General features: G+C 43.5%; 1 protein-coding gene across 7 annotated transcripts in view; it reads right to left on the reverse strand.

Moving 5' to 3' along the window:
• Positions 1-13,985, reverse strand: part of MYO15A (myosin XVA) — a 197,667-nt gene that overhangs the window by 108,086 nt on the left and 75,596 nt on the right. For all 7 annotated transcript variants that reach the window (XM_076069914.1, XM_076069911.1, XM_076069917.1 and 4 more), the window contains 10 exons: positions 13,361-13,456; positions 12,041-12,172; positions 11,252-11,377; positions 9,778-9,855; positions 7,645-7,790; positions 5,332-5,377; positions 4,568-4,692; positions 3,092-3,215; positions 1,244-1,419; positions 823-907 (listed from right to left, as the gene is read on the reverse strand). In XM_076069914.1, the coding sequence (XP_075926029.1) occupies positions 823-907; positions 1,244-1,419; positions 3,092-3,215; positions 4,568-4,692; positions 5,332-5,377; positions 7,645-7,790; positions 9,778-9,855; positions 11,252-11,377; positions 12,041-12,172; positions 13,361-13,456 (1,134 nt within the window). The remainder of the gene's footprint in view (positions 1-822; positions 908-1,243; positions 1,420-3,091; positions 3,216-4,567; positions 4,693-5,331; positions 5,378-7,644; positions 7,791-9,777; positions 9,856-11,251; positions 11,378-12,040; positions 12,173-13,360; positions 13,457-13,985) is intronic.

Genomic DNA, 13,985 nt, shown 5'->3' on the forward strand with positions numbered 1-13,985 from the left:
TTGTTCTGGCAAGGAGATGCTATTCTTAAGTTAGGTAACTTGACAAAATATTCTAGAGGTCATCACGGTCTATGCCAATACCACCATACCTGACCTCTGCTTCTACCCTTCTTCCAAATACCTTTACTGGTGCACAGTCGACGCCCTTTGCACAGCTTCAGGGCTTTGCCCTGGTCTCTGACCTCAAATGCCACTTCAATGGCTGTCTCAGTAACACGTCCTCTCACATCACATCCCATCCATCACAACCTGCTCTGCCTGGTTAATTCTACAATGCTTGCAGGTCACATTGTGTAATCTGAAGATTATATTTGTCGTTGTGTTGCTAAAATCCAGCTGTTAACATGACAAACATTAGTCCTGACTAAAAAGACACGCATCTCAAAGGGCTATAAATGGTATTACGATATGGTGTTTTCCTTGTCATCACCACACATCCCCAAAAGACACCTTTGCATTTTCGCACGGCCATTTTGTGTGGCATTATACTCAGTCATGCGTCTTATTTGTAGAACCAATGAAGATCAACTATTAGAGACTCACACCTAAGCGATATAGTCATTCAATTGCTTAGTCCGAGAGTAGGTAAATTTCAGATATGCTGCCTCCATTATTATATTGGGGCAGTGCGACGTTACGTGGTCCATGGTTTTGAGTTCGGAGCTGCAGTTGCACGCAGGAAAGTGTTTAATTTTTTACTCGGTTATGCTGAAAGGCGCACAAGTCGGAGCGCACAACGTGGAGGTTAATCCACAGAGAAGCCAGCAGCGGAGTTCTCTCACCGTGCAGTGTGTGCGCACATTCACACGATTGCTTCCTGACCTTCAGGTAACGTCTCCGGCAGAGGAACATCAGCACCGTGGCTCGCAGGCGGATGAAGCCCTCGCGGATCATCTTGTAGCGGTACCTGGGAGCAAGTGAAAATGGCTTATTGACCGCAGGGGATACCGTGCATACATACACAAATGTAACCCTCAGAACTGTCTCAACACTTAAGTGGGATTATGTTCGGATGGGAGAAGAATAACAATAACCAGGGATCGAGATAGACAGAGACATGGAGTGAGACATGGTGAGAAAGATACTGCCATATAGAAAGATACTGCTATACAGTATTATCAATAAAATTAAACAAATTAGGGCACACACACACACACACACCTCACAGATTATAAAACCCACCACCAACTTCTCTTAAAATTTCAGGAAGACAATGCACCTTAATCCGTTTGCTGCACCTCACCTGGCCTGGTAGCCGCGGATGTGCGCCTGCAGGAGGATCACCTTGGACCTCATGCGGTGGTAGCGCCTGCGCGCCACAAAGCCACGCGCGTAGCGCTGCATGGTGACCGCCGCCCAGTGCAGCACGCGTTCGCGCCTGCTCTCCAGTGCCTGGTGCAGCTTCTCCTTGAGGAAGACCTGTGTGAGCCCACACGCACACGTGCACACGTGCACGCAGTCCAAGCCCGGCACTCGAAAAATAAAAGGAAATTGTGCAGCCCCGGAAATTTTCTTCCTCGCGCGACTACTGACGGAAGGGCCTCTGCTTCGGGGAGCTCGAGAGAGGCCCTCTTGAACTACTCTTCCATCCCAGGCTATCTGACGTGAGTTTTCACGCTTTGTTCATCAGAGGTTCATGTGAGAGAGCACTATTTTCTGGGGAGTCCTCATTGTGCCCACTGGGGTATGACTGTCATAAATGCTCTACATGAACAAAGTGTTGTGCCAAAAACTCCTGTAGACAAAACTCACCAAAGCAGAAACTAAGAAGAACACACACCCCCAACTCTATACATACTATTCTTGGTTCTTTCGGTAAAGTTTCGTAGAAAGAAAACAATAAAATAATAAAAAACACAAGATCCAGGTCCAATTCAACACATTACATAAAATCCGTGATCTGGTTCCGTCTGTAAAAGATGTGATTCCGGACATACAGTACCCTGGCGTCTACAAACTAAGTTGCCTCTGTGGTAGTAGTTACATTGGAGAAACCAAACGACATGTCTCGGGCTGCATTCGTGAACACAAAGCAGACCTTAAACACGGTAGGACCAACACCTCGGCCGTGGCAGATCATTGTTATAATTCAGTAGGCTCACATGACATTGACTTCTCCAAGACAGAGGTTCTCTGCAAGACATCTGGCAACCATGAGAGATTCGTTCATGAGGCTATCCACATATACAAACACAGAGACAATTTCAACTGAGAAGATGGATTCTGGCTTAGCAATCATTGGAAGGATTTGATCAACCATTTCGGGTCTTGATTGTTCACGCTTACGGTGGCTTTCAGACCGAATCCATTATTTTCGTCTCCCCCCTTCTCTTTTCCGAACATAGATGGACTCGTCCATCTGAATAACTGCCAAATCGCTCTCCGTGGTGCTAACATTAAAAAACGCCACTTTTTTCAAATTTCATTGCTGTGGTTTTCACACCTGATGATGATTGCTTGTGTTGCAGTCGAAACGTCGTGAGAATTTTATTGTTTTATATTTTTATTATTTTATTGTTTCCCTTCTACGTGACTTTACCGAAAGAACCAAGAATATGAATCCCTGCAGTCACGATAGCTTTAAATCAAAATCTATACATAATATTACTGCACAATACAATTCCACAGTGAGGCATCTGTGCAGCCTCAACAATAAGCCAAAGCCTCTTCAATCAATCTCTTCCTCAACACAACCCACATACTCAAACACTCAGCCAGAGTTTCAAAACTAACTAACAGCCCAACATAAACCAACAACTTTAACACTAACAGATCAATGTTGATTTCGTAACAAAATCAAATATTATCGAATTGTTTTTGGGTTGCATCTCCCTTTCACAACAATAAAAATATACTTCTGAACCAAAAAATATGAGCAATGTTCAATGTGGCCCATGTAGGCCATGGCATAGGACACAATGACTAATTATTGTGAACCATGCCACAGAATATTTCATGTCCACATTTCAAGAGACACTTTTGTTAAGCATCTATGCAAAATTGATAAGACAGATGTGAGAATTAAACGAGTGGCCACGGTGGTTTCCCTTTCACGCCGTGAGGTACAAGAGATGTGTTCCTCTCCGCGCACCCGGTTGATGCCTATTTGGTAGGGCTCATCCACGCGCTTCTTGATGCTGATTTTGCTGAGGATGGTGACACAGCCCTCCCGGCCGGACGCGACAGCCTCCTTCCTGCCCACCAGCATCTTGTACCTGCCCAACGCCAAGCGCGCGCACACACCACGGTGAGAGCCCTGGCAGAGGAGCGCACTGGGCATCGTTGTTGCTGCTGGGGTGGCATTCGGGTTAAAGCGTCTGAACAGTCCAGTGCTTAGCCCACTTGCCTCACAGGCTGAAACATGCACACGAGTCCCATCGTTTATATCGAGCGCTCTTGATAATAACGTCTGGTATCACAGCAGCATTTGTTTAACAAGCCTGCTGATGCGACTCAGTACGTCAAAACGGAGCTAGAGTTTGCTCGCTGAAACAAATTCTGCTTGACAATGTGTCTGGAAAGGACTAAAACATTTTTTTTTTACGTGGAAATACAGGATGGAGTTACGCTAATGTCATTTTTTATTGTATTGTGTGATCCAGAAAAAGGCACTGCTTTGCTTTATGTGTTCATGCTAATAACAAGTGGGATTTCAATTGTGTTAACGTTTACTTAGGTAGTCGTTGATGTTGACTTAAGTAGTCAGCTCTTGATTAATTACACAAACTGGGGAGAGACCCTAGCAAGAAAGTTAATTATTTTGGTGAATGAAACGTCAACAAAATTTATATAGAGTACAAATGAAATTAGGAAGATTTAATGACATGTTTAGAGGGGAATCAAGGAGTGTGCAGATCAGGTGGTTAGAGTAGGGAGATGTGCGTATGCTGAACTTCGTTTGCACCATACGTACCAAACCGTGCTAATCAGAGGTGCTAAGCTTGAGATGGGCAGTAACAGTTTCACAACATTGTCAGTTATCTCTGCATCCAGTCACCTACTGTGCATTGTGCGTTCCCTCACAGTTCCAGTTACGAGATAACACCTTTAAGGTTAATTTAGAATATAAACACAACAGATTCTCAAGACTGTGCAAGGGTATTGACAGGAGGAAGGGCAGAAGAAAAAACAAAACTACAATGCAGTAACCATGACAACAAAACAGAGGATATATACTGCATATATATAAAAACAAGTCATACGTGAAGGAAATAAAGACATGCTTAGGTCTCGACTTGAACACGGGGAGGAATTTATCTGTAGAGGCAGCCAAGAGTTTAGGCAATGTGGGCACCAGAGAAGAAGGTGTGATGTCTCATTGGGAAGAGTTTGACTGCAGTGGAGAGAGAAAGGTAGTGAGGGTGCGGCAATATGGGATACGATTGTAGGTAGGGGCTTCATCCATATTTGGTCAACTGCAGCGGTTAATCAAGTCTCTACAAAAAAACAAGAATTTAAACTTTCCACCGTAATTGTTAAGTACAACACAACTGGCAAGACATTTGAAAGGACCAACAAGTGATCGATCTGTGGAGCGGTTGTCGAGTGGGTGGGCAGGAGAAGGCACCGGCAGGTGAAGGTGTGGAACGGCACCCTGACTGGGTAGCCCTCCTTGCGGATGCGAATGGTCTCCAGGATGCCCAGGTACAGCAGCTGAGCCCCGACCACCTCAGCGTCAAACAGACCGGGCTCCTGGGCATTGGAACGGGCATGCAGAAAGAGAGGATGGATCACCCAAGGGTGAATGCGGGGGGTGGGGGGAGGAAGGCAGGCAACCAGAGAAAAATAGCAGGAGAAAAGTGAGTGTGACAAAGAGAGATGGAGTTGACTGGTATTAAGAAGAGGTGTGGTTGTAAGGACAGGGAAAGGAGATGCACATTCGTTGGAGAAGGATTGCGGGCTATGAAAGGTTGATATGTAAGGATCAAATATGTGGTGGAAAAAAAAGGTGATGTTATGTGGTGATTCATCAATTCCTTTTTATTTCACAGCCCATTGACAATACACTGCTGGATGAAATATTGCCGATTAAGGTTTGAGTCATTAGGGTTGTTTTGTCATAATTCACCATGCGAGTCCATACCAGTTGGTGGAATGGTGGGGGATCCTGGACTGGTTTAACTTCTACTTACCACTGATGCTAGCCATGGTTGGCAATATAATTGTTGCCAGGTTCATAGCAGAGTGTGTGAACCACTGTGCCACCACTGAGCGCCGTGAACATGCTCACAGTACAGGAGGTGGGTGGCTCATGCAGTTCATAATGGGAGCACCACTAAAATTTACGGGTCAAGTCTCACCACTAACAAGACATCTCAAGTGGTATCTTACCTTTCTATGGTTTGGCTTTATACAACGCACAAAAAATGGGTTGCACCTGTGGGCAAAAAACACAATATTTTTTTTTTGTCAATTCCGTATAATTAACCTTTTTTTTTACTAAGTATAAGCCATGACCTGCTTTTACAAAACCAGCTTCACAAGGCCTGTAGAGTCCACTTAAGTGTAAACTTGAGTCACCATGACCAAGGTAAGATTTATGTCGACTCAACAACAAATCAAAGGTGAGTTGACACTCACAGCAAACTAATATATAAGTTACAAATACAAACTGTGGATATGTTACAGCACCGTGTCTTACGACAGCTGAACTTGCACATTCTGCAACTAATTAGAAACATTTTTTTTGGTTAATGAGAAAAGTTACATCGACATATTAGTAATAGAACATTAAACTGAAATTAACAATACAGTACAACGAAACTTGTCACCATACAGAAAAATGTTGATATTAATAAAAATGTGTTTAATTGACATGTAGAAAATAACACAAATGTTGACATACACCGTAAGTATTGCCCAATGATATAAACGGTCATGGGTATTAGTCATAGGGTACCTAATCGTTTTTTTTAGGTTAGATCGCGTAAATATATAAATGTGTCGTAAAACCCGCCACCACCCGAAACAGCCAACTAGTAAGGGTTGTCACGTAAACAGAGCATGCCAATTCGTCACTAGTGCAGCATACGGTGTGTTGGAGAGCCAAGCCACAACATTAACAATCTGAGTACGACGTTTCGCCAGTAATACAACTAGCTTCATCAGGCAACAGCCAGATTTGTGGATAAGTCCACCTGTTTCGTTCCTCACATAGAGGCGTAGATGCGGTGACCATGCTTGAGCGCTCTCCTTGCGCAAAGTGGGGGGGGATTAATGAGTCGACGTACATTATGCATACGCATTATGCGAGCCAATTGATCTTGTCCTTCGTGTCCATTGTGTGTATTAAAATAGCCCTACCCTATTGAAGTATGGTGGCCTTATAGGTATGCATATAAACCATGTATTCTTTGACGATTCGCTTCCACGCAGCACTAAATCGGCAGCTATCCGAACGGTGAAAATATTTTTTATTTCTTTCAATTTCAATAGATTATCTAATTAGTCTTGGCCAGTAGTAACTAGTTTTGCACAGAACTTCAACATTATCAAAATAAATTGAGTGTCCTTGTTGGCACGCGTGTTCTGCTACTGCTGACAGTTGTATTTGGGAGTATTTAATATTTCTCTGATGTTCTTTTAGTCTCATACTGATCATTCGTCCTGTTTGCCCAACATAGCATTTGCCGCAAGTGCAGTTAATCCTGTAGACACCTTATGTTGATAGCTTCAGTAATGCATCTTTTGTACCAGATATAAATTTCTGTATTTTATGTACCATGTCAAATCTGACTCGGATATTTTGTTTTTCCAAACATCTGGATAGTTTATCAAAAACTCCCGAAATGTACGGTATTTTAATAGTTTCAATGCTCGTGTTATTTGATTTGGTTTTGGCATGCAATGCCTTGTTGATTTGTGCATCATTGTAACCATTCTATTGCAATGCTTCTTTAACATGTTCAATTTCACTTCTCAGACTGTCACCATCTGACACTTTCTTAGCCCGATGAAAGAGCGTCTTTATGACAGCAGATTTCTGTGCGGGGTGATGGTGTGACTGCATTCAGATAGGCATCAGTGTACGTTTTCTTTTGGTAAACTGCTGTGTATTATTTGACCATTTCGACCGCGTTTGAGCAGAATATCCAGAAATGGTAGAGTTCTGTCAACTTAAACTTCCATGGTGAACTGGATGGATGGGTTTTGCGAGTTGAGATGATTTAGAAATTCGTTAAGTGTATCTTTGCCGTGTGGCCAGACCACCAATGTGTCATGCACATATCTAAACTAAGCAGAGGGTTTTAGTTTGCATGAAGCTATTGCTTTTGTTTCAAAATCTTCAATTGTTTTACACGATTTAACCCAAAAAACCTCTATTAGGGATGATATTGGTCGCAAAAGCCTACGTGTTGAACAGTTATAGGGTTGCCACCTCTAAGATTTAAAAAAAAAACATAAATAATGGGAAGAAAAATATCTCACAATCGCGAAAGAGGGGAGAAATACATGTAAATGTATTGCTGTGGGATGTCCATTATTATACAACTCATAAAAACTCTGGCATTTTTTATGTCCTGAGAAGACACATATTTCCTGAAACGACTCCCTCAAATAGAGGATAATCATGTGAATACCAAAAACAGGTGGCAATACTAGTTTGTGGTGGTGTCAGGGGTCAGCATTGATTGAGGGTCGTACTTTTCCATCTTCTCTATGAGCTCCATGAGTGACTGCTGGAACTTGGCAGCCACCGTTGGGGCTTGGTATCTGCGGCCCAGGCTGCAGTTCTTGCCCATGCGGCCCTGTGCCACTGACTGGTGCTGCCGGAACTGATCGGACATGAGCTGTTCGGGGCACAGGCCAGGGTACACAGCAGAGCATGGAAGAGACGTGCAGCAGATGCTAATTGTACCACAACACTCGTATGCATGTACAAGTATATGAAACAGCAATCATCATTTATCACTGTCAGTGATATTACCATGGCACTTGTACCATATTTATGGGCACTTTGACAATATGTGGAATGGCTTGGAGTAGGAGGCCATGATGCAAATCAAGGCGGCTGCAAGGTAAAAGACGAGGGTGACTAGCAAACAGCCAACTTGCTGTTTGTACATACTTCTGTGTCATCACATAAACACGTACTCTGTACAAATTACTGGCATTGATAGAACTCATTGTATTCAAACTTGATTTGAAGCTTTCGTTACGGCAGGAATTACTCTTTGGTTCTTTCGGTAAAGCCACGTAGAAAGAAAATAAATGAAATAATAGAAAACGACGTTTCGATTGCAACACAAGCAACCGTCATCAGGTAGAACTACATTTGAGAGAGAGACAAAACACAGACACAGAGATACACAGACAGACACACAAGCAGAGAGAGACAACACAGAGCCACACAGAGAGAGACACACAACATACACACACAGAGACAACACAGAGACACACAGAGAGAGACACAAGCAGAGAGAGACAACGCAGACACACAGAGAGAGACACACAACATAGACACACAGAGACCCAATGCCTCTGTGTCGAGGCCTTAAATAGAGAGGGGGGGGGGGGTTGGGCAGAGAGAGAGGTGGGTCTGCTGTGTTGCATTGCATTACATTTCAAAAAAATGTTATAAGTTTATTTTCTCAAACTGCCTATTTCTCTCTCAAAAATTTACCAGGCTCTCATACAGTGAGGGAAAAAAGTATTTGATCCCCTGCTGATTTTGTACGTTTGCCCACTGACAAAGAAATGATCAGTCTATAATTTTAATGTTAGGTTTATTTGAATAGTGAGAGACAGAATAACAACAACAAAATCCAGAAAAACGCATGTCAAAAATGTTATAAATTGATTTGCATTTTAATGAGGGAAATAAGTATTTGACCCCCTCTCAATCAAAAAGATGTCTGGCTCCCAGGTGTCTTTTATACAGGTAACGAGCTGAGATTAGGAGCACACTCTTAAAGGGAGTGCTCCTAATCTCAGCTTGTTACCTGTATAAAAGACAACTGTCCACAGAAGCAATCAATCAATTAGATTCCAAACTCTCCACCATGGCCAAGACCAAAGAGCTCTCCAAGGATGTCAGGGACAAGATTGTAGACCTACACAAGGCTGGAATGGGCTACAAGACCATTGCCAAGCAGTTTGGTGAGAAGGTGACAACAGTTGGTGCGATTATTCGCAAATGGAAGAAACACAAAAGAACTGTCAATTCGATATTCTTTCCCTCGGTCGCTTCGGGGTGGATTCATTGACATGCTAATTTCTCTGCTCCAGCAGCTGCCCCAGTAGACCCACCTCTCTCTCTGCCCCCCCCCCCTCTCTCTCTATTTAAGGCCTCGACACAGAGGCATCGGGTCTCTGTGTGTCTATGTTGTGTGTCTCTCTCTGTGTGATTGTATTCAAGCAAATATAACAAAAAAGCATAGCACACAAACAATACTTACTGCCATAATAGAGGTTTTTTTTGTTAGATCGCGTAAATGTATAAATGTGTCGTTAAAACCCGCCACCACCTGACACAGCCAACTAGTAAGGGATGTCACATAAACAGAACGTGGCCAATTCGTCACTAGTACAGCACAACGGTGTGTTGTGGCTTGGCTCTCCAACACACCGGTGTGCTGTACTAGTGACAAATTGGCCACGTTCTGTTTACGTGACAACCCTTACTAGTTGGCTGTGTCGGATGGTGGCGGGTTTTAACGACACATTTATATATTTACGCGATCTAACCCAAAAACCTCTATCATGGATGATATTGGTCGTGAAAGCCTACGTGTTCAACTAACACTTACTGCGATAAGCACAGGCACCACACCGTACCTTGCACTTGCTGTGAATGAGCAGCTCCAACACCTCCTGTCGCACTTGGTCAAAGTTTTTATCCAAAAATTTGTGCACCTGGAAATAAAGAATGAGAGAGGAGACAATCACAGAGTTTTGGAAAGAGTTAAAAATGATTAATTAGTCACCTCTCTAATTCTGATCCACGAGAGAACCTCGTAAGATGGAATACATTTTAAAATAAAACTGAGTTATGCAGATGCTACCATCATCAGTAGCCCATGGGTAATACCTACTAGAATCACCCAGGAATGTCTGTCCTTAACGCTCGTGACGTCACTTCACATCGAACAGCTCCCCTCATTAATAATCATGAGCAGGTGACGTCCTCCAAATGGACACTCCCCCATTATTATTACCTACTATAATGAGCCAAGAATGTTTGTGTGCAACGCTGGTGACGTCACTCCACGTCGACCAGCTCCCCTCATTAATAATAATTAACAGGTTACGTCTTCCACATGGACACCTCCCTCCATTCATAATAATTAGCGACTGACGTCACTCCACATGGGGGGCCGAGGCGCCTCCTCTCCCCTCCTCAGCGTCAACTGACAACCCTCCTCACCACAAAGGCAGAACCCTCACGTCATGCAATCTCAGTAACGCTGTTGAGACATCAAAGTAAAAAGAACGTCATGATGAACAAGGGATCATAACCTAAAAATGAAATAGGTCCGTGTCACCGCGCCCTTACAAATTGCACACTCATTGATGCAATGAAGATCAGATCGCAGTCTGCTTTTCATTTGAAAGTTTCAAATTTACTGCAATACACCCGTCCTTGGACGGGCAAAAGGCTAGTAAGGGGCTTAGCTAGTGACGCTGGTAGACAGTAGCCTAATGCATTGGTAAAGTCAAGTAAAAGCATCCTCCTATGCAAATCAGTTGATTAATCAAGCTATGGAATGGAACTCATCCCTGTTGGTGGCTCCCCATTAATTTCAAAGGGGAAAAACCCTATTATTATTATTAGGTAATGAATGTGTTTTAATATGACACTAACTTAATTTGCAATTATATGGATGTAATCAGCAACACATCTTGATGTCCTACAATTTTCGATGCGATTGATGATCAGTGCAGAAGTACCATGCTTTATTTCACTGTTTATATTTATTTGGACAAAGAGCTTTATTTGTTACCATCACGCAGTTACCAATACTATACCACTACAGCTGTGTCCAAGTTTTCGATCGACAGATAAACATGTTATCTCATTCTGCTTGTAGATGCTAATAAAGGTTATGGTTGCTGAATAATGAATGGCGAAGACTATGCGGTGCAGTCAATAACAATGGGGGTGATCGTACGGCTAGTAGATCTGTTAAAATCGCTTGTTGACAAGCATAGTTCACGCTTTACATACGATCAGTTCTGTAGCAAAAAAAAAAACTATTGTGCCAAGGACATTGCCACAAGGATTCCCCGGGCAACCCTTTGTGAATGCTACCTGGTACGTGACCTTGCCGGCGTAGTGCTTAATTGTGAACTCGGGCAGGGGCATCTTGGGCTTGGAGTAGAGAGGGTTGTTGCCGTGGTGGTAGTGACATTTTTGAAGGAAGGTCTGGTCCGTGGCCTAAGAAATACAAAGGGAGTACAAGTGGCAAAACCATCACCAGCTGGTAAAAACGAGACGCCAGACAAGGGTAGGAGTAGTCAGATGATTGAGGGCAGGAGCGGTCAGAGGAGAAGAATGGGGAAGAAGCACAGGAAGATGAAAGAGCAGGAGAACCTGAGCCGGGCAAATGGCAAAACGTGTCAGGGGGACGACGACAATGAGATGTGTCACGAGAATGAGAAAGGGAAAATGAGCAAAGGAAAGGAACAAGGGAAAGGAGAGAGATCCAACCAACAGGAATCACAATGGAGGAGATAAAGGATCCCCTCCACTCACATTGTTTGATGCCGGGAAGCTGCACTTGAGACCCCCATTTAATAATGGGCAGCTACCTGGATTCGAAGCCAGAATCTCAGCAGCACCAGCAAAGCATTCGGAGACCTCTCAGTCACCTGGCTACCTTGCAGCATCTGACCCCTTAAAATAATGCTGCTGGTATGTTCACAGTCACCCACTGTTATGAAGGAGATTCATCTGCTAACAAAGCAATGTACTGCAAACAGCATTGCCATTGATGCAATTTTTAATCTTTCAACCAAAGCATGCAGGATACAGGGGCATGAGGGGAATGAGTGGAGCGAGCGAGCGAGAAAAGGTGCCGGCAGCGAGGGAGGCGGAGACCTGCGGGAACGCGCTCTGGTCATCCAGGATGCGCATGATGCCGTACGGCTTCTGGGAGATGAGGTCCAGGCACGCCTGGTTGTCGTTGAAGGTGATGTGCTTCCAGCTGATGCGCTCCCGATCGTACACCTCCTGCGCCACACATGGCATGGAAACGCTTTTCAGGGAAACTGTGCCAGATCCGGCTGGGGACTGATTTAGGCAGAGATGAACTTGTATTTGGAAGGTCAAGAGTTCAATATCCAGTCAGGGATTCTATCCATTACACTTTCCCTTTTGTGGTCAAGATATAAGGCAGTGTTATTAAATAAATGATTCACCTGCACTAATGTACCTGTGATGCTCTTCTATAAATAAAAGTGAAATTATATTTTTCAATTTTATAAATCATCAACACTCATACACCATGATAAAAAAAATGGTGATCTATAACTCTCCTAGTCTACAAAGCACCGTGTTATATCATGGGATGGCTCCAAAAGATGACATCATCTCAATAAGCTTCTCAAACCCAGAACTAGCCGGCGGTGGTCCTTGATGTTCTGTAGGGTGGCACTGGAAAGCAAGGCTTGCCAAACCTGATCCTGTGGGCTCAGCAGTGCTGGCCGTGTGCTCTGACATGAACCTTATGAGCCCCATGAGCCATCTGGCTGTCTTGTGCTCACTGATCCTAGGTGAGTCTCTGTGTCCTCCTGTGTCTACATGTGTCTCTTAAGGGATCTTCTGATCCACCCATAAATGATCTGTGCCATCGTCCATCTGATCCCACAATTTTTACTGGACCTCCAATTCATCACTCAATCCCTACATCGATTGGACAAAGCCCTTTCCATCAAACTGAATCTCTAGAGGCCCTCTCAGAGGCCCTCTCACTTATACCCTTTCAAACAAGATATCCAAAGCCAAAGTCTCCTAACCCAATTATTAGTGTTAATTTCTATGACTCTGCCATCACCTTTTATTCACACCAACATTTGTATTTTCTGATGCTGTAGTGCAGATCACTGCTGCTCTGAATAACAGTTGCTGGATTTGAATTTGGGCTCACCGGCCACAGAAGTGGGAGTGACATAGTCCTTGTATGAGGGGTAGCGAGGGTTGGGGTTAGGCATAGGTTTACGGTTAGGGGTACTGATTAACTGCATCGCTGTTTGTCATGAGCAGTGTTTCCCACAATAGCAGCAATGCACAGTCGGCTCATATAGTAACCCCCAGTGCGTGACACAAAGAGACATGGATGACAGACTGACAGAGAGACCGATATAGTCAGACAGGCAGATAGAAAGGCAGTCTTGAACTATTGATGTCTCCTCCACGCACCTGCTCTTGTCTGAAGATGATGCGATTGAAGAAGTATTGCAGGTACTCGTTAGCATAATTAATGCACAGCTGCTCAAAGCTATTCATAGCCAGATCCTGAAAAATATAACAAATAACATTTTAAATAGTTTTTTTGCAATGTAAACAGAGATCCCAATTATATCCTGAGCAGACCTGTGAGATAAATTCCATCAATAATAATATTACAACTTTTCCTGTGAAAGCCTGTTACCGGATCCTCAAGACTTTTTTTAAAAGTGTACTGCTGACATTATTATTTGGACAGAAAATGTAAAGTCTGGAGAAAACCCCTTCTTGGAGAAATACTGCCTGTTCAGCAACATACTTTTTTGTGATGCCTTCTACAAGCACCTGGTTGTCTTAACATTCATCAACATAAGTCCAGTAAATCGGAGGAAGGTTTGTGGATCACACATTGATGAATCCAACAACACTGATGAACACATTGATGAATCCACAAAGTGTGAGAGATAGACCAATTGTAGGAAGTAAGTTAATAACAGGAATTTCTTCATTGTAATACTTTAAGTTTTCTCTGGGTACCTTAGGGTCCTCCTACATAATAAACACGACAATGACAACTACATCATGGTACCTCCTTTGC

The sequence above is a fragment of the Petromyzon marinus genome, chromosome 26 (assembly GCF_048934315.1).
Source record: "Petromyzon marinus isolate PM22_M1 ecotype Great Lakes invasive population chromosome 26, UKy_Petmar_22M1.pri1.0, whole genome shotgun sequence".
Classification (NCBI taxonomy): domain Eukaryota; kingdom Metazoa; phylum Chordata; class Hyperoartia; order Petromyzontiformes; family Petromyzontidae; genus Petromyzon; species Petromyzon marinus.